The following is a 26,358-nucleotide window of genomic DNA, read 5'->3' as shown; positions in this document are numbered from 1 at the left end:
TCCACAGGGTTGCAAAGAGTCAGATCCGACTTAGTGAATAGACAACAACAAAATCTATTTTGCTGAAAGTGAAGTCGCTCAGTTGTATCCGACTCTTTGTGGCCCCATAGACTGTAGCCTACCAGGCTCCTCCGTCCATGGGATTTTCCAGGCAAGAGTGCTGGAGTGGGTTGCCATTTCCTTCTCCAGAGGATCTTCCCGACCCAGGGATCGAACCTGGGTCTCCCGCATTGCAGGCAGATGCTTTACCGTCTGAGTCACCAGGGAAACCTGAAGAGGGCTCCAGTTCAGTATTGTAAATTGAACTCTCATCTGCCCTCTGTTTTTCATATTATTATAAGATAGTGCTATTTTTGGCTTCTTGTGTATATTAAGGCAGTGCAGAAACTACAGGCTTCTGTACTTGAATTGGTGTTTCTTAACACATTTCATGGATATAAATCCAAATATTTTTATAGGAGCAGGATTTAAAATTGAGGGCAAGAATCTCTGTCTCAGCAAGACTTTCTTCTCTATATTTGAAATAATAGGTTTGTCTTTTCTCATCCATTTTTTTTTTGTTTTGTTTTCCGGTTTAGACATCAACTGTGTTGGGCCATGATGCGTTTGTATATGGGGCATCTAGTTATTAACAAATGTTTATAGATGACACTATCTGAAATTATCATACTTGTTTTTATATTTATCTGAAGTTTTACTTGTAAATTTGTCTCATCTTTCTCCCCCAAGTGAATAAATAAGCTCCAGGAGAGTAGGAACCTTGTCTGTTGGTACCCCAGTGTCAGAGAGACCAGTTACTGACTGAAGGAGTAACACTTCTTGAAGTCTTACTTCATAGTAAGACTTCGGGGATTGGGTGGTTTTCCTTATAGCATTTCCATCTTTCTTTCAGCTTTGGAGCGGGGTCTCTTGAAAACACTGCAGAAACTAGATGAATATCTGAATTCTCCCCTCCCTGATGAAATTGATGAGAATAGTATGGAGGACATTAAGTTTTCCACACGTAAATTTCTGGATGGCAATGAAATGACACTAGCTGACTGCAACCTGCTGCCCAAGCTGCACATTGTCAAGGTAGGCCTGCAGGGTGTGGGTCACGTTGCTCTTAAACCTGATACCTTTTTACGAAGACAGGACTCCCCCTGTGTGTAAAACTTGGCTGGTATTCTGACACTCACTATTTAGAACCTCCAAACAGTGTAACTTAATGTTGTCTAGGCAGTAGGTGAAACACCCTAAGGTGTATTAAATGGAAAATTGTGTATTAAAATCAATGCCTATGAGAAATGGAAAAATTTTTTTTCTGTGACTGCATAAAAATTCAAGGTAACTTTTAAGTACTTGCTACACTTACATACAGCATCAAACTTTGTTCTTTGATCACCTGGCTTTTTCTTTTCAAGGCAGAAAATATTTACTGAGCATTTATTGTGTGACTGTATTTACTGGGTTTCCCAGGTAACACTAGTGGGGAGACATAAGAGACATGGGTTCGATCCCTGAGTTGGGAAGATTCCCTGGAGGAGGGCACAGCAACCCACTCCAGTATTCTTGCCTGGAGAATCCTATGGACAGAGGAGCCAGGCGGGCTGTGGTCCATAGAGTCGCAGAGTCGGACTCGACTGAGTGACTAGGACAAGTGACAGTGTGTGAAACACTGTGCTGTGCACTAAAGATCAAGGTCAAGAAAAACAGATCTTGACTAGTGTGTGTGTTTGCAGCGATATCTTTTCAATCCATCTCTCAGAATAATGGAAATAAAAACAAGAATAAACAAATGGGACCTACCTAAACTCAAAAACTTTTGCACAGCAAAGGAAACAAACAAAATGAAGAGACAACCCACAGATTGGGAGAAAATATTTGCAAACAATGTGACTGACAGGAGATTAGTCTCCAAAACTTACAAACATCTCATGCTTTTTAACAACATCAAAACAACCCAATCAAAAAATGGGCCGAAGACCTAAACTAGTGTGTATGTTTTAAAGTATTTATCCAGTGATTACACTTGACTGTTTCTCTTGTTGGTAAAGGCAGGCGTTTGCAGTCACCACCACACTTCTGAATTTCTGGTGTAGTTTGCGGTCCTTATCATTATTTTAAATGTCTAGTTATAATGAAGGGGACAGACTTCAAGTAGAGGCAGTTTTGAGAGGTTCACGGAATTAATTTGCCCTAAAATCAGATACATGTCTGGTTTATAAGACACAGCATATAAACATTAACTTTTGATCTCTTTGTATTTTAGGTGGTGGCAAAAAAATACCGCAACTTCGATATTCCAAAAGGAATGACTGGCATCTGGAGATACCTAACTAATGCCTACAGTAGGGATGAGTTCACCAACACCTGCCCCAGTGATAAGGAGGTTGAAATAGCATACAGTGATGTAGCCAAGAGACTTACCAAATAAAAGAGCACTTATGAGAGAAGCGTCTTCACATCTTCCCCTGACTAAGAACATACTTTCCCTAACAGACTGCTCCTCTTCCTAGAAAGTAGAAACTTTATTTGGCACGAACATGCAGTTATTCCAGATTAGGATAAAGGATAGACAAGGTATAGTAGCTGTCTCGAAATATATATACTCCTAAGCAGTATTATTTTAAAATTCCTTTACCCTGCCTATATCCCCTAGCCTGTATCCTCCTCTCCTCCAATTTGGAGACACTCCATCACAAACTTTCCCTTTAACGGTAGTTTAAAGGTGGTTTGCCATCTCTCTGGAGCCTTCATCACTGGCGTCCATTCACTGTGTATCGATGACAGAACTTTTGAGGTGCACTGTTCAACTGTTAAAATAGTAACCATAAAAAAAATTAAAAAAATAAATAGTAACCGTGACCCCTTTAGTCAGGCCCAAACTGGTGCATAATGCATGGTACAAGGAATATTTATGTATTTTTGGAATTTTATAATATTTAGTAAGAGTATATGAAAGGATTGCTACTGTATCAAAATATTCTATTTCAGTTTAGTCTATCCTGGATATGTACTAAAGGATGTTACCACCCGAGAAGAGTGCTTTCTACCGAAAGTCAGTGCAGATTTTGTTATTTTACTTTGTACATGGATTTTTACTTTTGCCTAAAAGCATTTTTCTTTCATACTAATGATTATATCTGACACTACTTAGAAGCTTAAAGTTTAGAGGGAAGGATGGTATTTTCAAGATCTTCTCAAGCATATTATGAATATAAGAGAAACCAATGGGCACCTGATACGCTCAGTCTAAATATGTTACTGGTTATATGTATTCTGTCCAGTGCCATTCATTTGGAACATTATTGCTCTCTTCCTATATTTTAAAAGTGCTCTTTTTTAAGGTAAGCATCAGCCTTGCTGTCTGTAGATCTTCTGAGCAACACTATGTAAACTGATATTTCGTTCATTTAGCTCTAGCAGTACAATGATTAATAATGTAAAAGTTAACCTAAGGAATATAGCATGGATTTGTCAGCATATCAAGTAGAGTTTTGTTTATAAAGCATATTTGATAATCTAAAGAGTGCAGTATAAATCCTTTATTAAAAACAAGATTAAACAGGTTATTACTCCATCCCATTTACTGTTAGACATCAGGCAAGGTATGGTTCACTCCTTTTGGACTAAATTATAGTTGTGATGGTGACTTATATTTACTGCAGTTTTGCCTAATCTCGATCATTGCATTTCCTTCAATTAAATTTTTCTGAAGCTACGTTGAGGAATAGTACTCTGCATGTTTGTTTCTTAAACTGAAGTCCTAAACCAGGAATTTTTTGTGTTGTAACAAGGGAGGATAAACTTGATGAAAATAAAAGTTTGCTAGGTATTTATTCACTTAAAAAAGAAAAAAATGACTTTCTGTGCACTACTCCAAAGACTGGTTGTGACTATAGTAATGTTTTTGGTCATTTTTATACCTAACTTGTTTAAGAAGTGCTATTTCTCATAGGCTGTTTTTGGAAATTTTAAGTATATTTCTTTAAAATAGCAATGTTTTTTTCCCTATGATATGCTAACATTTAGTAAACACTGGCTTTATGGAAGGCAGCCTGATTTTTTGTAAGCATTATGCATTTATTTAAATCTATCGGTAATTAGCTTGGTGTAGAAAGATAAGAAAAACTCCATATTGTATCCATTTGGCTCAGGGAGATTTCTTTGCTTTACCTTTTTTGGAACTCCTTATTGCTGAACAAAGTTAGGGTACCCACCATTTTGTAATGAAGTATTGGATGATGACTTATCTTGTTCCAGGAAGAAGCACTATCAGGTTATATATTGAGAAATTCTGTGGCAGCAGCTTCCGTGGGTGAATTGCAGCACTTGCACACCAGTACACAGACAGCCGTCTTCACTTCTCACTTGCTTTCACGATAGGACCAACTTGGCGTCAGGTGATACTGAATCTTGCCTCATAGCTTAAAGCACAATTCAGGCGAAGCAGGGTGTCTGTTTCAAGTGAATGGTGGACTAAGTGATTCAGAGTAGAGGGCTAATGAGGAAAGAGCTACAGTCTTCAAAACAGGGATGAAAAACACATTCTGAAATTCAGTTGTGAAGAGTTTGCCACTTTGGATATTTATTCTCTTCTTTTTAAAAAATGTACCCCATGATTACACTTGGCTGTCTCTCTAGATATCCAAGGAAGGGGGAGGGTCTATCTGTTATAATTTTGATGAAGGCAGAGTTGTGTTTCTGTAGAAAGACAGATCTTATTACTTTATCAGGAAAGTTAGATGAGATTGAGATTGGCAAATGGACAAAAGCTAGTAAAAAAAAGATGATCCTAGAACATACCTTTTTTACCCCATCTTACATTTGTGGAAAAATCATAGCTTACAGTCTTGGGAGATTTGGGACATGAAAAATTTTCATGGTAGTTCATGTAGTGTATGGGTTGATGTAATAGAAATAATCTGATATTATTTCTACAACTACTAAATCATTCCCCCCTTCATTTAAACCCCTTTTGTTTCACTTAAAAAAGATAAGAGTCTGAATGGAAGATCTTATAGTTTCCAAGGGATTCTGAGAAATTTTTGTGTTCAACATTTGGAAGGCTGTCTACTATTTCAGTTGATATAACTTCTCCCTTTTAAAAAAAATATAGATGTGGATTTTCTGTATAGTTCTGTTATTTCCTTTTACCAAGATTGTTGACTTTTGTGATAAAATTCATACAAGATTTTATTTCTTGGTAACTTCGGCTTATATAACTATCTTTAAACCCTTGAGCAATCTGTATACAATGAAGAGGTTTCTGACATTTATTCTTACACTCATTTGTTTGACTTTAGAATTTAGGCACATTTACTTCTGTTGTTTTGAATCTCTTTAGAGCTGCGTGTAGATAGCTTTTATTTCTGTGCATTTAAAATAATCCATTTAGAAAATATCTACATGGTAAAAATGAGAAGAAATAGAAATGTATTTTTTCATGAACATTTTGATACACATTTCATCAAATTTATTGATTAACCAATTTCTTACACTGGTTATAATCAGTATTTGATTCAGAGAGAGGGAAACATTCATTATTATACTGTATCATCATTTTTATTCCATCCTTTACAAATTACCAAGGTTGGGGCTGTCAAAATTATACTTTTATTATGGAAAAAAATTTCAACTCCCCCAAATCATAAACTTGAACAGAATTGAAGCATTTTTTTAAATTACTTGAAAAGGAAAATGAAAGCTTATTGTAGAATGCTTGTATTTTCTTTTCTCTCTCTGGAACCAGTATATTGCTGGCAGCTATTGTATTAAAAAATAAAATATATTTTCACTATCATAAAAGGTTCTTTTTTCCCCCCTCATGAAAATAAATAACAATTTGGGGTAAAAGTGTTTATTTGAGACTATCTTTGTTTTTCTTGAGGGGGCAGTTCAGCACATTTAATAGATTAAAGGGGAAAACCATACGATCATCTCAGTAGGTACATAAAGTAACTTAAAAAAACTTTCATGGTACCCATTTTTAGCAAAACGGGATCAAAGATTAACTTTTTTTTAACCCAATAAAGACATCTGCCAAAAACCTACAGCAAATTTCATAAATAAATGTGAAACAAGCCCTCATTAAAGTCAGAAGCAAAATACGATTGCCTTCTATCACAGCCATTACTCAGCTATTTTACATAACTACTGTATTCGAGGTATTCTACACCAATGCAGTAAAATCAGTAAAAGAAATAAGGAATGGAAAAAGATGGACCAAGTGACTTCTCCTTTGTAGATGATACATATATAAAAAAGATGTGAGAGTTGGACTGTGAAGAAGGCTGAGTGCCGAAGAATTGATGCTTTTGAACTGTGGTGTTGGAGAAGACTCTTGAGAGTCCCTTGGACTGCAAGGAGACCCAACCAGTCCATTCAGAAGGAGATCAGCCCTGGGATTTCTTTGGAAGGAATGATGCTAAAGCTGAAACTCCAGTTCTTTGGCCACCTCATGCGAAGAGTTGACTCATTGGAAAAGACTCTGATGCTTTTCCATCAGAGGAAATTGGGGGCAAGAGGAGAAGGGGACGACAGAGGATGAGATGGCTGGATGGCATCACTGACACCATGGACATGAGTCTGAGTGAACTCCGGGAGTTGGTGATGGACAGGGAGGCCTGGCGTGCTGTGATTCTTGGGGTCGCAAAGAGTCGGACACGACTGAGTGACTGATCTGATTAGAAATAATAAAATTCAATTGCTTACTAGATACAAGATTGAACTATATACTAACATTAACCACATTAAAAATAAATAGATAACATTCATTTCTTCTAGAAGAAAACTGGGTGACAGAAAAATGGATGAAAATTGTCAGTGTTACTTTTTTGAGCTTTTGGAAATTTGTACCATAAATACATTACCTATTCTTTTTAAAAAGTACTTTAAAAGATCATCTCTAAGGTATTTGGGGTAAAACCTGATAAAGTATGTGCAATTCCTTGATGGAGAAAAGTACAAAATATTAAAGGACCTAAAAGAAACCTACTCAATGGATAGGTATACCATGTTTGTGGATGGAGAATGTAAAAGTTATAAGAATTTCAATTGTTTTAAGTAATTTATAAATTCAATATATTTTCCCAACAAAATCCCAAGAGGGTTTTTTTGGGGGGGGGGGAACACAGATAAATGGATTTAAAATATAAATGTGGAAGAAGTATGCTCCCCAAATAGCCAACATATATCTGGAAGGAGAGGGAAAGAAAAGAAACTTGCTTGACAGGATATAAAGTCTTAAAAGCTTAATATAATTGATGAGTAGGATATATTAGGTCACATCAACACAACACTTCTGCTGCAACTACCAGAAAAAACTGGTTTAAAATACCAAAAATTCAATACTGCTTTTAAACATCATTTAAACATCAGAAAACTGTGGAAGCAATAAGGACTAAATGAATTGGATTTCAGAGGAGGAAGCCTTTCTGAGGTAAACTGATGGTCTGGCCATTTTTTCCTTAGTGAGTATTTGCCGATTCTGGGCCAGGAACTGAAGATCGGGTTTAGCCCATGCAGAGGGGGCACTTCTGGGTAAAAGAAAACACAAGGTCCTTGGTGACGACATACTGGAAACCTGAGACACCTTAAATAAGTGGCTGGCTTTCTCCCAGGACATTTGCTGAATTCAGAGCTCTACATGCCATGCCAGAAGCTAAGCCCAGGGCCACCAAAAGGCAGAGTGAAACGTCCCACAATGACACAATACTTAGACAAAATTTCATTAAAAGGTGGGCTTACCTGAAACAGCAGCTGTAACTTAGTGGTTGCCTGTTACCAGGGTTGGAGTTCATGAAGAGTCAGACACGACTGAGCGAGTGAACAACAGGGTTGGGAGTGGGAATTGATTGCAAACGGACATGAGAGGTCTGTTTTAAATACGGGTTGTAGATAAGGGTCTAGTATCCAGAATATATAAAGAATTGTTAAAACTCAATAATAAAAAGACAACCCAGCTGGGGACTTTGCTGGCGGTCCAGTGGTTAGGACTCTGCATCCACCGCAGGGGGCATGGATTCAGTCCCTGGTGAGGGAACTTAAGATCCCTGCATGCCATGGTGTGTGGCCAGACAAAACCCCACAACCCAACCAAAAAATGAACAAGGGTTTAAATATGTATTTCTCCAAAGAAGATCTACAGAGGACCAATCAACACCTAGAAGCTTAACATTATTAGTCATTCAGTTCAGTCGCTCAGTCGTGTCTATTTGCAACCCCATGAATTGCAGCATGCCAGGCCTCCCTGTCCGTCACCAAGTCCCAGCGTGCACTCAGACTCAGTCGATCGAGTCAGTGATGCCATCCAGCCATCTCATCCTCTGTTGTCCCCTTCTCCTCCTGCCCCCAATCCCTCCCAGCATCAGAGTCTTTTCCAATGAGTCAACTCTTCGCATGAGGTGGCCAAAGTACTGGAGTTTCAGCTTTAGCATCATTCCTTCCAAAGAACACCCAGGGCTGATCTTCAGAATGGACTGGTTGGGTCTCCTTGCAGTCCAAGGGACTCTCAAGAGTCTTCTCCAACACCCCAGTTCAAAAGCATCAGTTCTTCGGCACTCACCTTTCTTCACACTCCAACTCTCACATCCATACATGACCACTGGAAAAACCATAGCCTTGACTAGACGGACCTTTGTTGGCAAAGTAATGTCTCTACTTTTCAATATGCTGTTTAGGTTGGTCATAACTTTTCTTCCAAGGAGTAAGCGTCTTTTAATTTCATGGCTGCAGTCACCATCTGCAGTGATTTTTGGAGCCCCAAAAAATAAAGTCTGACACTGTTTCCACTGTTTCCCCATCTATTTGCCATGAAGTGATGGGACCAGATGCCATGATCTTCGTTTTCTGAATGTTGAGTTTTAAGCCAACTTTTCACTGTCCTCTTTCACGTTCATCAAGAGGCTTTTGAGTTCCTCTTCACTTTCTGCCATAAGGGTGGTGTCATCTGCATATCTGAGGTTATTGATATTTCTCCCGGCAATCTTGATTCCAGCTTGTGCTTCTTCCAGCCCAGCGTTTCTCATGATGTACTCTGCATATAAGTTAAATAAGCAGGGTGACAACATACAGCCTTGATGTACTCCTTTTCCTATTTGGAACCAGTCTGTTGTTCCATGTCCAGTTCTAACTGTTGCTTCCTGACCTGCATACAAATTTCTCAAGAGGCAGGTCAGGTGGTCTGGTATTCCCATCTCTAGGGAAATGTAAATAAAAAACCATTAAAAACACCCTTTAGGATGGCTGTGATCAAGAAGACAGACAATCAGTGTTTGCAGTGATGTGGATAAATTAGAACTCACGCATACATTGCTGGTACAGCCACTTTGGCAGATCCTCAAAAAGCTAAGCATAGAACTAGTAATACTTAGCCAGCAATTCCACCCCTAGCTTTATAACCAGGAGAAATGATGTTCATGGCATGGTTTTTCATAATAGCCCCAAATGGAAGCAAATAGCCATCAACCAGTGACTGGATAAAATGTCCATATAATGGAATACTATTTGGCCATTAAAAAAATACTCATACAACCTACAATGTGAACCTTGAAAACATGCTCAGTGAAAGAAGCCAGACACAAAAAGGCTACATATTATATGGTTCCATTTATATGAAATGGCCAGCATAGACAAATCTATAGAGACAGTAAATTAGTGGCTGCTAAGAGCTGGGGAAGGAGAGGATGGGCAGTAACTGCTAGTGAGTACAGGTTTCTTTTTGGAGTGATGAAAATGAATGTTCTGGAATTAGCTAAGAGCGATGATTGCACAACTTTGTGAATATACTAAAACCCACTGAGTTGTATACTTTAAAAGGTAAACTTGATGATAGGCCAATAGAAAAATTCAAATGGAAGCAAAGAGCAAAAGAATGTAGAAACTAAACAAAAAGCCAAGAGCATGAGAAACATGATGAACACAACCTAAAGATACATGTAACTGAGGTCCCAGACATAAAAGGGAATAGGGCAGAATCAATATTTGATGAAATAATAGCTGAGAATTTTCCAAAACTGTTGACAAAATTGAACCTACCTATTCATAAAACTCAGCAAATTCATTATAGAGTAAAAGCAAAACCAAAAGGCACACTTAAGAATATCTTATGCTGGAAACCAAAGACAGAAAATTCTAGAGATGGCCAGAGAGAAATACATAACCTTTGAAGGAGCAGTGGCTGACTTCAGCAGAAACTTTGGAAGCCAGAATCTTAAAACTCCTGAGAAAGGTCTGCCAACTTAGAATTGCCAACTTAGTAAAAATATTCTCAAAAGCAAACTAAAGGCATTTTCAGACAGACAAAAGTTGAGATAATTAAGCACCATCAGACATGTGCTATAAAAATACTTAAGGAAGTACTTCAGCCTAAAGGAAAATGACCCCAGCTGGTAGTATAGAACCAGAAGGAAGAATGAAGAGCAATGAACAGAGTAAATATATAGGCAAATATGAAAGAATATTGACTTTTAAACCACAGTAATGTCTTGAGGACATATATTGTTAAAAATATGTAATATGGAATATATAACAGCGGTTATATGTTATACATGTATAATAGTGTGGGAGGGTGGAAGAAAGGGTTGTTTGTACTTGGCAAGTAGTAAAACTGCTAATTAAAACAAAACTGTAATAAATATTGTAATCTCGAGAAGATTAGGTATTATTAGGATAACTATCGGAGAAGGCAATGGCACCCCACTCCAGTACTCTTGCCTGGAAAATCCCATGGACAGAGGAGCCTGGTGGGCTGCGGTCCATGGGGTCGCTGAGGGTCGGACACGACTGAGCGACTTCACTTTCACTTTTCACTTTCATGCATTGAAGAAGGAAATGGCAACCCACTCCAGTGTTCTTGCCTGGAGAGTCCCAGGGACGGCGGAGCCAGGTGGGCTGCCGTCTCTGGGGTCGCACAGAGTCGGACACGACTGAAGTGACTTAGCAGTAGCAGTAGGATAACTATAAAAATAGCTTGAAAATCTAAGCTTCAAGAGTACAGTAATACATTTATCAAAGATGCAAGAGGAAAATGGAATTTTTTAAAAATACAGTGATTTTTCCAAAAGGAAAAAGGACTAAAGGAACAAAGGTTGGAAAACAGCAAAAGGTTAGCTATAAAGTCTACACCATTAGTTATAGTCAGTATAAGTGGGGTAAACAATCTAGCTAAAACGGAGTATGAAACTGTTTATAATCAAAACCCAATATATGACATTTACAAGAAACAAACTTCATAACCACACAGAAAGTTTGAAATTCACAGATGTAAGACCACAGCAAACAGGAAAATGCATGTAACCATTGTATTTTATTTTTTATTTATTTTCAATTGGGTGTAACCATTATAAAAAGCAGGCTTTGAGGCAAGAAGTATTTACCAGAGACAAAGAAGGACATTTTACAATATAGACATGTATGCTGCTAAGCTGCTGCTAAGTTGCTTCAGTCGTGTCCGACTCTGTGCGACCCCAGAGACGGCAGCCCACCAGGCTCCGCCATCCCTGGGATTCTCCAAGCAAGAACGCTGGAGTGGGTTGCCATTTCCTTCTCCAATGCATGAAAGTGGACAGTGAAAGTGAAGTCGCTCAGTCGTGTCCGACCCTCAGCGACCCCATGGACTGCAGCCCACCAGGCTCCTCCGTCCATGGGATTTTCCAGGCAAGAGTACTGGAGTGGGTTGCCATTGCAATGCCCTTTATAATTATGAAAGTTTTATTCACTAGGAAGATACAAGACTCCTAAATTTATACTCATCTAATAACACAGCCTTGGATACATACAGCAAAAGTTAGTGAAGCTGAAAGGAGGAATAGACAAATTCACCATCATTCAGGAGATTTTTAACAGCTCTCTCACTAACTAATAGAACAAGCAGGAAATGAACCACACACACCCCCACATACTCAGTATGGAATAGCTCAGTTAACTAATTTGACTTAATTGACATTGGAACATTACATCTGACAGCTGCAGAAAGTACATTCTTTTCATGGTGCACACACAGGTTTTAGCAGAGCAGTCCATATGCTGGCCCAGAAAGCAAGCCTCCACACATTTCAAAGGAGTGGCATCATACAAAGTAAGTTCTCCCAATGCAGTGGAACTGAACGAAAATTGGCTTGGTTGAAAGACAGCAAGAGGGCTTCCCTCGTGGCTCAATGGTAGAGAGTCTGTCAATGCAAGAGACACAGATTTGACCCCTGCTGGGGGAAGATTTATTTATTTTTCCCCCTGCAGCGGAGCAACTAAGCCCCTGTGCCACAACTAGTGAGCCTGTGCTCTAGAGCCCAGGAACCGCAACTCTTGAAGCCTAGAGCCTGTGCTCCACAACAAGACAAGTCAGGGCAATGAGAAACCCTTCCACCACAACTAGAGAGCAGCTGCCCTTCTCCACAACTAGAGAAAGCCTGAGCAGCAAGGAGGATCCAGCACAGCCAAAAATAAATAAAATTTTATATATATAAAATTTTATTATATAGACAGCAAGAAAATCCCCAGAATAAGGAACCAGTTACAGCAAGTTCAACAAGCCTTCACGCTACAGTGAAATTTAAACAATTTAACAGACATATGTGCACTAAGAAAGGAAGCTGTTCTAAGCACTTTTACATGTATTAACTCGGTCTTCCCTACAACCTTGTGGGGTGGAGACTATGATTCCCATTTTATAAATGAGGAAACTGAAGCACAGGGAACTTGCTCAAGGTCACACAGCTAGGAAGCGACAGCAAAATCAGAACCCCGGAGCGGTGCTCTGCCATCTTTAGAAGGGCTTCTATATTTTTCTCAGTAGGGTGGGCTTGGCTCCGACCCCTGGACTGCCAAGGTAATTGGGTTGCCAGGGTCTTCCCGGTAGCTCAAACGGGTAAAGAATCTGCCTGCAACGCAGGAGACCCGGGTTCCATCCCTGGGTCAGGAAGAACCTCTGGAGAAGGGAATGGCAGTCCACTCTAGTATTCCTGCCTGGAGAATCCCCATGGACAGAGAAGCGTGGCGGGCTACAGCCCGTGGGATCGCAGAGCTGGACACGACTGAGCGACTAAACACTACTAGGTAAGCAGAGCCCAGCTGGAGCAAACCTGGCCCTGGAATTCTTTCTCTGCGGTGTCCGGCAGGGAGCCGAAGATAGAGGATCCAGGCCCAGGCAAGCCCCGTATCCGCGCCCCCCGCCCGTCTCGGGGACTTACCCACTCAGGACCTTTACCACCTAGGATTGGAGGCGGGAGTAGAAGGGGACGACAGAGGATGAGATGGTTGGATGGCATCACCAACTCCATGGACATGAGTTTGGGTAAACTCCGGGAGTTGGCGATGGACAGGGAGGCCTGGCGTGCTGCAGTCCATGGGGTCGCAAAGATCGGACACGACGAGCGACTGAACTGAACTGTGAACTGAACTGCGGAGGAGGCGGTGGCCGCGCCCGGGTCCCCGCAGCCAGGCCGGCTCTCCGGGCCCGTCGCTCCGAACGACCGGCAGGGGGCGCAGGCTGCCCGGCCTTTTGGCCGGGCCGCCGCGCGCCCGCAGGGGGCCGTGACAGCTGCAGGACCTCGTCGGTTTGGGGAGCCGGCAGCTCGGCTCAGCCGCGTCGAGGGCTTCCTTCCTCTTTTATCAGATCTGTCAGGGCTGCCGCGCTGTGAAGGCGCCTCCGGCCTCTTCCCTCCTTCCTGTGGCGAACCGACGCGCCCCGCGCCGCCGCTCATCTCCGCCCCTGCCGCCCGCCGCAGGCCCCGCGGGCCCGGCTCGCACCCTTTTCGGGGGGTGGCGGCCGGGGGGTGAGGGCCCCTGCTTTGAGGTCAGGTCGCCGGGAGGCTCTGGTTTGCCCACCCGTCCCCCGGCCCGGGGCTGCGCGCGGAGCCGCTTCTTGCAGCTCTTTGCGCAGTTATGCACGCGCTGGGCCCTCGGCGGCTGGAGGAAGAGCCTCGGAAGCGAAACTCTTGGCCGGTCTGGGGGCAGTTGGGACTCGGGGGCCGGGATGCAGCCGACGTTAAGGCCCGGGCCTCCTCCCAGCTTCGTCCTCGCGCCAGGGGCGGGCCCCCTACTCCTGGGTCCAGCTCCCGCAAGGTGCCCCGCCCGGGTGCCTCCGCGAGGGGGCTCCCCGCGCTGAACTTGACCCTGTCCCCCGGGAGGAGGGCCCCGCCTGCGAGACGGCCTCGGAGGGGGCATTGTCCTCAAGGGAGGCTAGCTGCCTTTGGGACGGCCATTGGGGGCGGGGGGCGGGGGTGGGAAGAAAAAGCCAGCCACCCATTTCTGATCTCATTTCTTATAAGAAATGGACCTGCTTCCGTTCCTTCCAGTGTTTCTTCGTTCTCCGATTTCCTCAAAGAAGAATAAATGCTTTTCCTTAAACACCATGTGCCCGACTCTTGGTGATCCCATGGACTTGTAGCCCACTGGGGATCCTCTGTCCGTGGAATTCTCCAGGCAAGAATACTGAAGTGGGTAGTCATTCCCTCCTCCAGGGGATCTTCCCAACCCAGGGATCGAACCTAGGTCTTCCTCATTGCAGGCGGATTCTTCCCCTTCTGAGCCAAAAGGGAAGCCCCTGTCAATTACCCGACTTTATAATGCTGCTGCTGCTGCTAAGTTGCTTCAGTCCTGTCTGACTCTATGCGACCCCAGAGACGGCAGCGACTTTATATACGTATAGGTATAAATATATTTTTAATATAAGTAACTGTTTCATCTTTTCAGCTTGTCTCTTGGAGTATTAACCCCATTTTAAAGATAAGGAACATTGAGCATCCAGAGTTTCAGTAATTGGCCCAAGCTCATGCAGTCAAGAGCGGATGGAGGCCATCTGGCTCCAGAGCACTGGATTCCGGGCTGTCACCTCTCCAGTGTTGGAAGGAGCTCAAGTTCGGGACACATGAAGCCTGATTCCTTGGCACTGTGGTGGAGTAGCCCTGAGCTTCCCACTGGACTTTTCTCGTGGGGAGTTTGGGAGTTCCTGGTTACACCATGCACAGCTCCACTCTCTGAAGTGCATACAAGTGGGGACAAAGCAAGCGGAGCTCAGGGCTCTAATACTAAGAACCAAGCTTCAGGGCCGGCGCTCCATTTCTGTGTGATCGAGAGGGTCCTGGTTGATAAGAGGGGACTCTGGGAGTCCGGGGAGAGCAGGAGGGGCCTCTCCTTCTCTTCAGCTCGGAGACAGGCATGCAACACCCTGCTGTCTGCAGAGGTCACTGTACACCAGCGAAACTACCTGCTGCGGATGAATGGGAGAATTCTGGACCAAGGAGGGGCAAGAGAAGAAAAGCCCAGGATCCTCTCCATTCTCTGCCCTCACTGGAAGCACTGACATTTCAGTGAGTCATCTCATTCTCTGAAATCATTGACGCAAGAGGAATTGTTGCTTATCTCTACAGATGCTCCAGGAATCCCAGGGTCCTTGCCAGAACCTTAAGGTTGCCTAATTTAATTATTAAGATTGATGAGAAAGACAAAAATGTCAGTGAAGTGGAGCCCAGCTCACGGGTGCACATTATTGATTTGGTTTATCAATAGAGGGTGTTTTGCTTTTTCTTTTTTTTTTTTTAAGAACATTTCTGCCATGTTCTGAAGATCCCTTTCACCTTGGTATTCCAAACCAACTTTCACTATCAGATGCTTTTTAGAAATCCTAGTGACAGCAAGCTAGAAGTACTCCAGCGCCTTTGGTTCACCCATGAGTGAACGAAGGATGAGTAACTTGCCCAGGGTCCCATAGGTAGTTACCTGCAGCATGAGGGCTCCTAGGACAGTGCTTTCAGGACCAGACAGCAGCTTTGGCAATAACACCTGATGGCTTCCAGGTTGGGGCAGAGTTACCACTAGAACCCCTGTTTTGATCTCCTTGTTCTTGGCTTTCAGGGAGTTCTACTTCAGGAGGCTTGGGTTTATCATAGTCTTTGGCATCCTGAATCTTTATCTCATGTGAGAAAACACTTAACTGTGTGATATGCTCCATTCATTTAAAAATAACATTTGGAGCTCCTCCTGGGTTCAAGGCACTGGCTGGATGTGAATAAATGGAGACACGTGATTTCTGCCTTCTGAGACCTTCCAGGGTCACAAGGGAGAAAGACGTATACACAAATAACCAGGCAATAAAAGCAGAAAGTGAGAAATAATTCACAAGAGTCTTAAAAGCATTATTCACTCATTTGCTCACGAATATTTATTGAACCTACGTGTCAATTCATAAAGGAACAATTGCTTTTCACTAGAAAAATCGACTGTATCAAGGATAATAATTTTTTTTTTTACAGATTTTAACTACTTAAGTGATTCTCAAAGTAATTCTGCACACTGAAGACATTTCGGAAATCACGGAAAACGGTAAAGAAGCACATATACAAATTTCCCCTAAGCTCACCAGCCAGAGGCAATCCATGTGTGGGGTGTTTTCCCTTCTATTGGCTAAAATTTTTTTTTCTTTAAGAAATTGAGAGCTTACTTCCCACTGCAAACCTATTACCTCATAGGCGTTTCCCCACATCGTTTGGAACCCTTGACTGTTAGAAGGTTTTTTACCCAGTGCTTTTAGTCACGTGGACGTACGGTAATTGCCTCACCCGCTCCCCGACTGTAGGTCACTTAGGTTCTTTCCAGCTTTTCGTTATAGCCTGTTCACATTGCAGCAGACATGTCTTTACGTACATCCATCTTCAGCCGCATGTCGACTTTTAGATTTTGGAGAAAATAATCAGAAATCTGAGTCAAAAGTACAAACATCTCAAGAAGATTGATAAATATCACCAAATTATTTGCTGAAAAGTTTCTAAAGAAACAGTAAAAAAAAAAGTGAACAAAGTAGGAACATTTTTAAGGCTTTTGATAAAGATCACCAAGTGGCTTGCCAGAAATAGCTCATGAATTTACACACCCCAGTGCCTACACGCGAATGCTATCCCTCTGTGCTTCAGTTAGCAGGGAGCAGTGTCTTTGATAACTTAATCTATCTTATTGCTATTTGCATTTCTTTGACCTTTAGAGAGATCGAGCATTCTTTCCGCCTCCACATGTTTGTTAGCCTCTTATATTTGCTTTTTATTAAGCCATTTGCCCTTTTATCCATGAGCATCTTTGTATATGTATCTTCAAAACTGATTTATGTGGGTTCTTTATAAAGTAAGGGCCCTCGCCATCTGGCTGTGGTATTTGTGCTAACATTTTCCCCCAGTTGTTTGTCTTTTAATTTTGCTTGATTTTCTTAATCGCACCGGAATTTCTTGTTTTTATGTAGCGTGGGACTGTCAAGCATTTCCTCTGTGGTTTCTTCCACGGCTTTGAAGCTTAGAAAGCCCTTCCCCATGTAAAGATCATTTGGTGAAGGGAGTTCCCAGGTGATAGATACAGTGGGCTCTTGGCCAGGTGGCCGGAGGTGACACAGTCTGGGGTGCCTGGGTTGGATTTGTTACTTTTTACCGTGCTGGGCCAGAGACACTTTTTAAGGTTGTGCTGGGGGTTAGGTGGGGGAATCCACTGATGGTTTTTGAGCTGGGAGAGGGCATACGGAAGGAGTGTGCCAGAGTCTGTGTCTTCAGGATGCTACCAAATACTGTAATGTGTGATTTCTACTGAGAACAATGTGGAACCTGTTCTGGAAAGCTGTTATGGGAAATCCAAAATTTATAGCTCAGTGAAATTGAAGAACTTTCTCCACTGTCTTCTGAGCCTGCAGCTGTTTGGGGATTTGAAGGTGATATTTCTGAATCTATTACGATCAGCACTGGGAGAGTTCCTCCAGGCCCGCAAATTTCCTTACTTTACAGCAAATTAATACCTGCTGCTCTGCTTGCCCACCACGTCGCCGACACCTCCTGTCCGCCTGGCCTAGCTTCTCTCCACGCCCAGCCGGACCGCGAACCTTGAGCTCGGGCGCCCACTTCTCTGCTTAATGAGGACAGCAGTTTCAATAACTGATTCTGCTAGAGAAACCGCACTTGAACAGCTTGTGAAATCTCTGGGAAGGCGTTATTCTGGGTGGTCAAATTTTGGGTGAATAAAAAGCTTACTCCTTATAGGATCGTATTTTAGTCTCTGATTAGACCCCCTGTGAAAATGTATTATACCTCTTGGCCCTTTATTCATTCTCTCTGACAAGACAGTCTAATACATTCCTAAATGAAACACTTAAAAGATTTTTAAGTTGCCCAGAATCCCTGCCTCGCAACACAAACATTTCATCTTTTTTCCATCTTGCCTTCCGTATGTGTGTTTTACAGGACTGCAAATCATTGTACAGACTCTCCTGAAGTTCTTCCCTTTTTATGGCCCAGAACCTCATTTTCAGTCTCTAGATTTCAAACAGTATCCATATGATGATCATTTAGAAATATTTCATGTTGAAATATAGTGTGCATACAGACTAGAGCATGCATCATAAATGTACAGCTTGATGAGTTTTTACAAAAAAAGCATACCCATGATCTCAACTATACAGCCCCCAGTCTATGGCCATACCACCCTGAATGTGGCCGATCTTGTCTAAACCATATAGCCCCAGCCCAAGAAGTGAAGCGTTATCAGCACTTGGAGGCCCCCTGCTAACTGCTCCCGGTGGCCACCATGCTTCCCCTCCCAAAAAAGAACCATTATGCAGACAGCCAAGACTAACTTTGCGCATTTAGGATCTTTGTGCCAATAAAATCACAGAGAATGTCCTCTTTGGTATCTGGCTTCTTTGGCTTAACATTGTGTTTGTGAAATTCATTGTGTTTATGAAATTCATCGTGTTTGTGAAACTACGGCTATTGTGTAACAATAGTTTAATCACTTTTTACTTTCGTCCTGTTTGAATTCCATCGTGTGTATTGCTTTCAAACAAATGACCCAAATCCTAGTGACTTAAAACAATGGCATTTATTGTCTCTCATAGTTTCTATCTGTTAAGAATGTCAAGAGCAGCTTAACTGGGCAGTTCTGGCTTGGGGCCTGTCGTGAATTTGCCCTTGAGATGTTGGGTAGGGCTGCAGTCATCTGAAGGCTTGACTGGGGCTGGCCATCCATTCCCCAAGTGGTGCACTCACCTGGCTCTTGGCCGGAGGCCCCAGGCCCTCTTCGAGACTTGGGTTTCTTTAAAATGTGGTGGCTGGCCTCCCCCAGAGTGAATAATCAAGAGACCAAGGCAGAAGCTGCAACATCTTCCTGGACCTCTCCTTAGAAGTGACACACGGTCACTTCTACCCAACCCTACTGGTTACTAAGTCAGTTCTATTCAGCATCAAGAAGGGAACTTCACCAGGGCATGACTACCAGGAGGTGAGACTCACGGAAGGCAACTTGGGGGCTGGCTACCACATTCGGAAAAACTACTCATCATAAAAAGTCACTTTCTAAAGCATCTCCCATCACATTGTTGGGGCTTCCCCTGGTGGCTCAGCTGTAAAGAACCCACCTGCAGTGTAGAAGATGTGTGTTTGATCCTTGAGTCGGGGAGATCCCTGGAGAAGGGAGTGGCAACCCACTCCAGTGTTCTTGCCTGGAAAATCCCATGGACAGCCTAAGGGGTCGAAAAAGAGTTGGACAGGACTTTGCAACTGAACAACAAAATCACATTTGTCGTGTTATCAGTCATTTGCTATGGTAGTTAATACTGACATGAACATCTTTATGCATGTCGATTTCTATTTTTTCTGCTGAAGTAGTTCTTAGAAATACATGCTTGGGAATGGAATTCCTGAGTCAAAAGATCTTAACTTGTTTATGAGTCTTGCTCTATTGTCACCTATTGCTTCCAAAAAGGATTGTACTGATTTTCTGTGCTACCGGCAACCAAATGGCAGATGGAATCCACTGCAGCTTTATCTGCATTAGGCATTAACACTTCCAGATAAAACATTGTATACAGAACATAAAAATGACCTGCTGTCATCAGAAGACTTGGCAACAATAGCTGGAAGGGCAGCTGTATTGTGAGAAACTGGTGACTCTTCTCTAAGAAGCCCTAGATAATGGATACTCTAAAGCAAACTGGTTCGCTTGTTTGTTTGTTTAATACGTGTCAGGTCTTGGTTGCAACATGCGGGATCTTTGGTTGCAGCACGCAGACTCCCTGGTTGTGGCACGTGGGCTCCAGAGCACGCAGGCTCAGTTGTTGTGGGGTTCAGTTGCTCTGAAGCATGTGGGGTGTTAGTTCCCACACCAGGGATCAAACTCGTGTCCCTTGCATTACAAGGTGGATTCTTAACCACTGGATCACCAGGGAAATCACCAAACTGGTTTTGGAGCTGCATTTTCTGCCACCTCTTGGAGAGGCAGCTTGGTGAGTGGAAAGTTGCTTTCACTCTCAGCATCCACATCTGTAAAATGGGGATCAAGGCACTAAACTCCCAGGGTCGGTGTGAGGATTGAAGACATAATGGATGAGGGGTCCCTAGCCCGATGCTTGCCACAAAATAGGCACCCAACAAATATTGGTCGTCCCTCTTGCGTCCTCTCCTATTCTCTCTTCTCGTTTAACAAGAGTCACACATTTTACCTTCATTTGGATGAATTACTTCCTGCGATACGTCCTTGGTTTCTCCTGGAGGGGAAAAAAAACCAGTAATATTTTTCTAATTATAACACTGATGTGTGCTCACCCAATAAAAATTTGGAAACTGTGGGAAAGTACAAAGAAGGAAATAAAAATTACCCGCAATTTCACGCCTCAGATCTGCCACTGCGAACACCGGGGTGTGTCCTCAGGGTGTCGGGGCTGCTGCTTATTCTCAGAATTCTAAGGTGTGGCTCCAGGCCAGAGTGGCATCACCTCTGTCCAGGCCCCGCCCCAGGGATGCCGAGGATGGGGTGCGCTGGAGCGGTCGGGTCCCAGCTGTGACCAGCTTCCCCCGGCGGCCTCACCTTTCACTGCTCACGGGAAGCAGATAGGATTTCAAGACATCCTCACTGCCTGTGGAGAACAAGACCACGTGGGGCAAGGCCTGTGGGGCGAAGGGCGGTCTTTGTTCTTCCCCTTTCCTCTGCAAGGTCCTGACCAGACTCATCCAGACTCGGGCACTTCCTGTCTCCAGGCCTCAGTTTCCTCATCTGTCCGATGAGCAGCTGGGGCCTTGGTTTGCAGGATTAACCCTGGGTGGTCTTGGTGGTGTCTGTGTCACCTGTACACACACGTGCGCCTACTTTATTCCTCCGGTGCCCGTCTCTTTTCCTCCTTAGAAGAAGATGGGCCGCTCGCCCAGCTTCAGATCATGCTGCCACCTGGACCGTCTCCAGTCAGGCTCCTCAGTTGCTCTGGGAGTCTCGAGTCAGGCAAGGAGCCCTTCTGAGAGCTCCACGAAGAAGAAATGGAACAACATTGTGTCCAGGCCTCTGTGCTGATACAGTAGAGAGGTCATGGTACTACTGGTAGAGAAGGACTGCCCAGGTCCAAATCCCAGCTTTGCCACTAACTGTGTGGCCTTGGGTAAGTTCCTTAAAGAGCTGTGTCTCACTCACCTGTAAACCGGGAAGGATGAAGATGGTAGTGTGTGTTAAATCGTATGTGGATTAACTGAGTTAATATGCCTAACATCCTTGGCATGTGGTATGTTCTGTTATTGTTCAGTTGCTCAGTCATGTTCGATTCTTTGCAACCCACTGGACTGCAGCACTCCAGGCTTCCCTGTCCTTCTGTATCTCTCAGAGTTTGCCAAACTCTGGTCCACTGAGTCGGTGATGCCATCCAACCATCTCATCCTCTGTCTTCCCCTTCTCCTCCTGCCTTCAATCTTTCCCAGCATCAGGGTCTTTTTCAATGAGTTGGCTCTTCTCCATCAGGTTATGGAACGTCAGCATCGGTCCTTCCAAAATGAATATTCAAGATTGAGTCCCTTTAGGATTGACTGGTTTGATCTCCCTGCAGTCCTATGTGGGTATTGGTATTACTACACTGTCCAGAAGGTAGTCAGTGATCTGAGATCTGTGTAGAACTGTAATGCAAAATGCATTTGTGATTTCCAAAAAATGCAAATGTGATTGACGTGGAAAGTGAGTTTCTTCTCCGTCACCTACTCTCACACTCCAGAAATAACCACTGAGAATAGATCAGTGGGCCACCTTCCAGAACATATGTAGGGACTGTTTTCTCTTAAAAGCATTACATATTGTTTTGCAATTTGCTTTTTCACTCAGGATGTTATTGAACATACTTCCATGTCACAAGGCGCGGAGACATGGCTGTTAAATTTATGCCTCCAGCTCCCCGTAAATGGACAGTTAGACTATTTCCATTTTTTGACTATGCAAAGTACAGCAAGGAACATCCCTCTTTAGAGTTTCTCATTCCCAAAAGAGTACCCCGGGAGGAGGGCGTGGGGGCATGAGCTGCTCATTGCTCCTACCCTGGGAAGGCCCTGTCAGTGCCACTGAGTGTTCTGAGTGGATCTGCTGTGTCCCCCACACCCCCAAAGGAAGCAGGAGTCCACCCAGGAGGGTCCCTCCTGGAGGTGAAGACAGCAGAGCCCCTTGAGGAGAGGATGACGGGCACTCAGGTGACTCGAGAGCCCCTTTCTCACCATTCCCTTCTTAAAAATTATTATTTGAATATCTTTATTATAAAATTATCAAGCACATAAAAAGATGCAGGACTAGTCTAACATATATGCATGCAGAAGTAGTAGAAGTGTGAGTTGTGTCCCACTCTTTGCAACCCCACGGACTATACAGTGCAAGGAATTCTCCAGGCCAGAATACTGGAGTGGGTAGCCTTTCCCTTCTCCCCAGAATCTTCCTGACCCAGAGATCTAACCTGGGACTCCTGCACTGCAGGCAGATTCTTTACCGACTGAGCCACTGGGGAAGCGTGCCTGCATATATCTACCATTAAATGTGACGGCTGTTGTCACGTGGGCACGTGTGTTTTCCCCATTTATATTATACCTTTCTTTATCTCTAGCCCTACAGTTCGGCTGGAATATTTCAAAGTGAGCTGTAAACTTCACAACATATCCCTCCTAAATAACTCAACATTCATCTGCTAAGAATATAGATATTCTTCTATATAACCCAAGACCTGAGGAAATTAAAAAGCATTTCCTAATATCATCTAATAATAAATGGATTTTCAAATTTCCCAAGTTGTCCTCCATATAAATAATTTTACAAACCAGGCAGGCTCCAGTGACCCAGGGCTGGATGACAGTCCTTGGCAAAGGCTGATACCGGCCCCGTGATGGGAAGTGGCCTGAGCTCCGCAAAACCCATCGCTACCCGTGTGGTGCTTTTGGAAAGAGTAGAAAACATGGCCCTTGTGGGCACAGCTCACATGCCAGCGTGCCTGGCTCAGTGGAGGCAGGTTGGATTCCAGCCCCAATGCCGCCCACAGCACTTTGTGCAGTGCTCAGACTAGGCAACTGCATGTGGCAACCCTGACTGGGAGGGGCAGTTTGGTCAGCAAGGCAGGGCAGAGAGAGCTTCCAGCCTGAAAGTGAGCAAGGTAGTGGTTACCAGCAGGCTCTACCACCCAGCGACTGCAACGACGTGGCGGTGTTTACTGGGCGTCTCTCTGTGCTGAGCCCGGCACTGGGCGCTGTCTCGAATTCTCTCGCGTTGTTTCATTGGTGCCAGTATTACCCTCACTCGAGGGAGGAGAATACAGGCTCAGAGAGGTTCAGTTGTTTGCTCAAGGCTGCGCTGCTCATAAGGGGCTGAATCAGGGCTCCATCCTGGGTCTGCTGGCTCTTGGGATTGTGCCTTAAGAACTGTGGCATTGTTAGGGGCCCAGGGGCACATTCCAGGGCCAGGACCTTAGGGGTTCCGTTTCGCAAGTCCAAAGTGGGGTCTGTGTAGTCAGGTTTCGAATGAGGCCTTCTCCACCCACTCCAGGGCATACTCACGTGCCCCCCACCCCCACCGTTTAGGAACCACTGGGCGACAGAAACATCCAGAAATCCAGGGCCCCACCCTCTCTTGGAGACCGTTGGTGGCTGTGCGCTGACCTGTAGGTCCCCAAGGCAGAAGTCCCACCACTCGGAGGTGCAGAGGGGCGTCAGGAAGGCGGTGGGGATTCTGTGCTGGGGCCACAACGGGTCCCAGTCTTGTCGCTCCCCCCTCCCTGGGGTATCAGACATGGGGCAGGGTGGCAGGAAGGAGGTGAGGTTGGGTGTGACCCACAAAGGCACCCAGTTGTCCTGGCGACCTTGCCAGCTGCGTGGCCCCTGAGAGACTGGGGATCACAGCTTGCCCTGGGCTCCCCCAAAATGCAGTGATGTTGCTGCTTCCTCTGGCTGTGACCATAACTGGGGCCTCAGGAGCCCTGCAGAGGGGGGTGCAGATGCTAAAGTCTGCGGCCCTGACGCCACCCCCCGCCCGCCAGGCCCCAGGCCGTCTTCTAGACAATGAACAGTTTACCACCCGCCTGCCCAGAAGTTGGCTTACAGGGATGTGGGTTCTGACGGGCACTCCCTCTTGGCAGAACCCGTTGTTAACTTGGATGAATTGACTACATGGCCTCTGCAGTCTGGGTAGGTGCTTGAGAAGGCTGGGGTGCGGCCTTGAATAATTTCAACTCTGCACTCACCGGCCTGGGATTTGCCAGGTTACCTGTTCTCCAGAACAAACATCAGAACCCAGAGCTGTTTCTCAATTGTCAGATAAAGTGATGTTTTGTATAAAGGGGTCCTAAAAGAAATCAGGCGGGACTTCAAGGAGATCCACAGCAGACCCAAAAGACACTTGGATCGTGACTCCTGGACTGTTTGTTTTGGAGGGAGAGGCAATTAGAAATTCTTGGCTGCTGCCTAAGCTAGGGAGGCTCGGGGTGAGGCGGAGGGCACAGGTTTGGGTGTGCAGGAACCATGCTTGGTGGGGCCAATGGGAGGCGTCAGACTGAGCCACAGATGGCGGGCATGAGGGACCCTGAGATTCTCAGAGAGGAAACTGAGCCTCGGAGTGGTCAGAGGTGACCCCAGGGTCACACACTTTGGGGCAAATCTTCTAAATACAACTGAGCGGACACCAGACATCTTTCCAGACATCTTTCCCTGTCCTTCCTCCTGACAGACCACCCCCTCCCCCACCACCCATGCTCAGACTCCATCCTCAGGGGACCTGGGGGGGGGGTCCCTGCTCTCATCCATGTCCAGTTTTCCTTTCTGACTGCTGTCTAGGTGACCTGCAGTGACTCAGGCCTCACCCCAGCTCCCTAACCTTACTGCGGACCCTCGCTGAGCTCCTTGGATGGGCCTGGTCTCTGCTGGGACACTGCTCAGCGATCCCTCCCTGATCCCTTGTGCTCCAGCTTCCTCAGTCTTCTTCCATCTCCCTCACCTCCCCCCTCCCCAAATACAGGGTCTCCCAAGGTCCCTGCTGATGATAATAACATGACATAAAAATAATATCTCCCATTTACCAAGACTGTACCAGGCCCTGCAGCTGAGTGCTTTCAAGTCTCATCGGGCCCTCAGGCCACATCACGTGGAGAAAACTGTCTCTTCCTGCAGCCCAGGGGGTGGGGTGCTGGCAGTTTTGGACACTACCCCTCACCCCCCCATGGAGGACCTTCTGATGGTTTTGACGGTTTGGTTAAGATGTGTAGATGAGTGTGAGGGAGAGAAGTGGAGCCAGGCCCAGCTCCTCCGCGCTTTGGGAGGGGCAGGGGGACAAGAAGTGAGACCCGGCTGTCCCGCATGGGTGACCCTGCCCTGGAGGGTTCTAACCAAGGGAGTCTGCTTGGGATGGTCCCAGAGTTCTGACCTTGCAGGTATCTTTTCTCCCCAACCCCTTTCCTCTGGGACCAGTTCTGTGTGTGTGTGTGTGTGTGTGTGTGAGTGTGTAGCACACGTGCGTTTGTATCCACCGTGATCTGATTTCCTGCATCTCGCGACTCGCCATCCCCTAGACTTTCCGGAGTCGTCCTTGTTAGCAGCCGCGTGGTTCGTCCTGTGAGGGGATTTAGTGCGGCTTGTAAAACACCGGCTTGACGATGCTTACTTTTCCTCGCTTTTCTCTCTCCTGGCAGCCTGGGTTTCTCCCCTGCATCTGGCAGATCTATAAAATAAATACATCCACTGCATGGGAGGAAGTGACCTTCGGGTCTGGGGGCCTTTTTAATGGGGCCTGAGCTCTGCTGACAGCTCCTGGCTTCCCGGCTTTACCCGCTGGGGTAAAGCCTTGCAAAGCCCTCCAGTCACCCCCATTTCTTGCTCCAAGTTACCAGCTGAACCTCTGTTATAACTTCTGACAGCTTTGTGCTTTCTTTCTTTCTATTTTTTCCTTTTTTCAAGTAATAAAAAAATGTCTGTCTGTCTTTAAGACTGTAAAGAACCCAGACCCGAATGTCCTCGTCTCTTCTTGTCTGAATGGCCTGCACTGTCTTGGGAGCAGGTATGGATTTATCATCCCTCGTCTGGAGTAGAAGTTGCTCGAGGCCCCTGTTGGAATCCTCTATGCTCCCCCCATCCTCGGTGGGGA

At 44.8% G+C, this 26,358-nt stretch overlaps 1 protein-coding gene and 2 long non-coding RNA genes across 3 annotated transcripts in view; 2 read left to right on the top strand and 1 right to left on the bottom strand.

Moving 5' to 3' along the window:
- CLIC4 (chloride intracellular channel 4) overlaps positions 1-5,838 on the top strand; it is a 78,202-nt gene extending 72,364 nt beyond the window's left edge. Inside the window, exons 5-6 of the mRNA XM_006077991.4 lie at positions 893-1,074; positions 2,252-5,838. Of these exons, the coding sequence (XP_006078053.1) occupies positions 893-1,074; positions 2,252-2,416 (347 nt within the window). The 3' untranslated portion in view covers positions 2,417-5,838. The remainder of the gene's footprint in view (positions 1-892; positions 1,075-2,251) is intronic.
- An 8,704-nt stretch (positions 5,839-14,542) lies between these two features.
- LOC112582971 lies at positions 14,543-17,987 on the top strand. Its single transcript, XR_006549041.1, has 2 exons — positions 14,543-15,290; positions 16,233-17,987. It is a non-coding gene; the product is annotated as an uncharacterized LOC112582971 (long non-coding RNA).
- A 1,443-nt stretch (positions 17,988-19,430) lies between these two features.
- On the bottom strand, positions 19,431-20,732 carry LOC112582970. Its single transcript, XR_003107330.2, has 3 exons — positions 20,603-20,732; positions 20,447-20,491; positions 19,431-19,468 (listed from the first exon to the last, which is right to left on the bottom strand). It is a non-coding gene; the product is annotated as an uncharacterized LOC112582970 (long non-coding RNA).
- Between the last annotated feature and the right edge of the window lie 5,626 nt (positions 20,733-26,358).

Source organism: Bubalus bubalis, chromosome 2, assembly GCF_019923935.1.
Source record: "Bubalus bubalis isolate 160015118507 breed Murrah chromosome 2, NDDB_SH_1, whole genome shotgun sequence".
Taxonomy (NCBI): domain Eukaryota; kingdom Metazoa; phylum Chordata; class Mammalia; order Artiodactyla; family Bovidae; genus Bubalus; species Bubalus bubalis.
The sequence above is the reverse complement of the archived record's forward strand: the minus strand, read 5'-3'. Positions and strand labels throughout refer to the sequence as shown.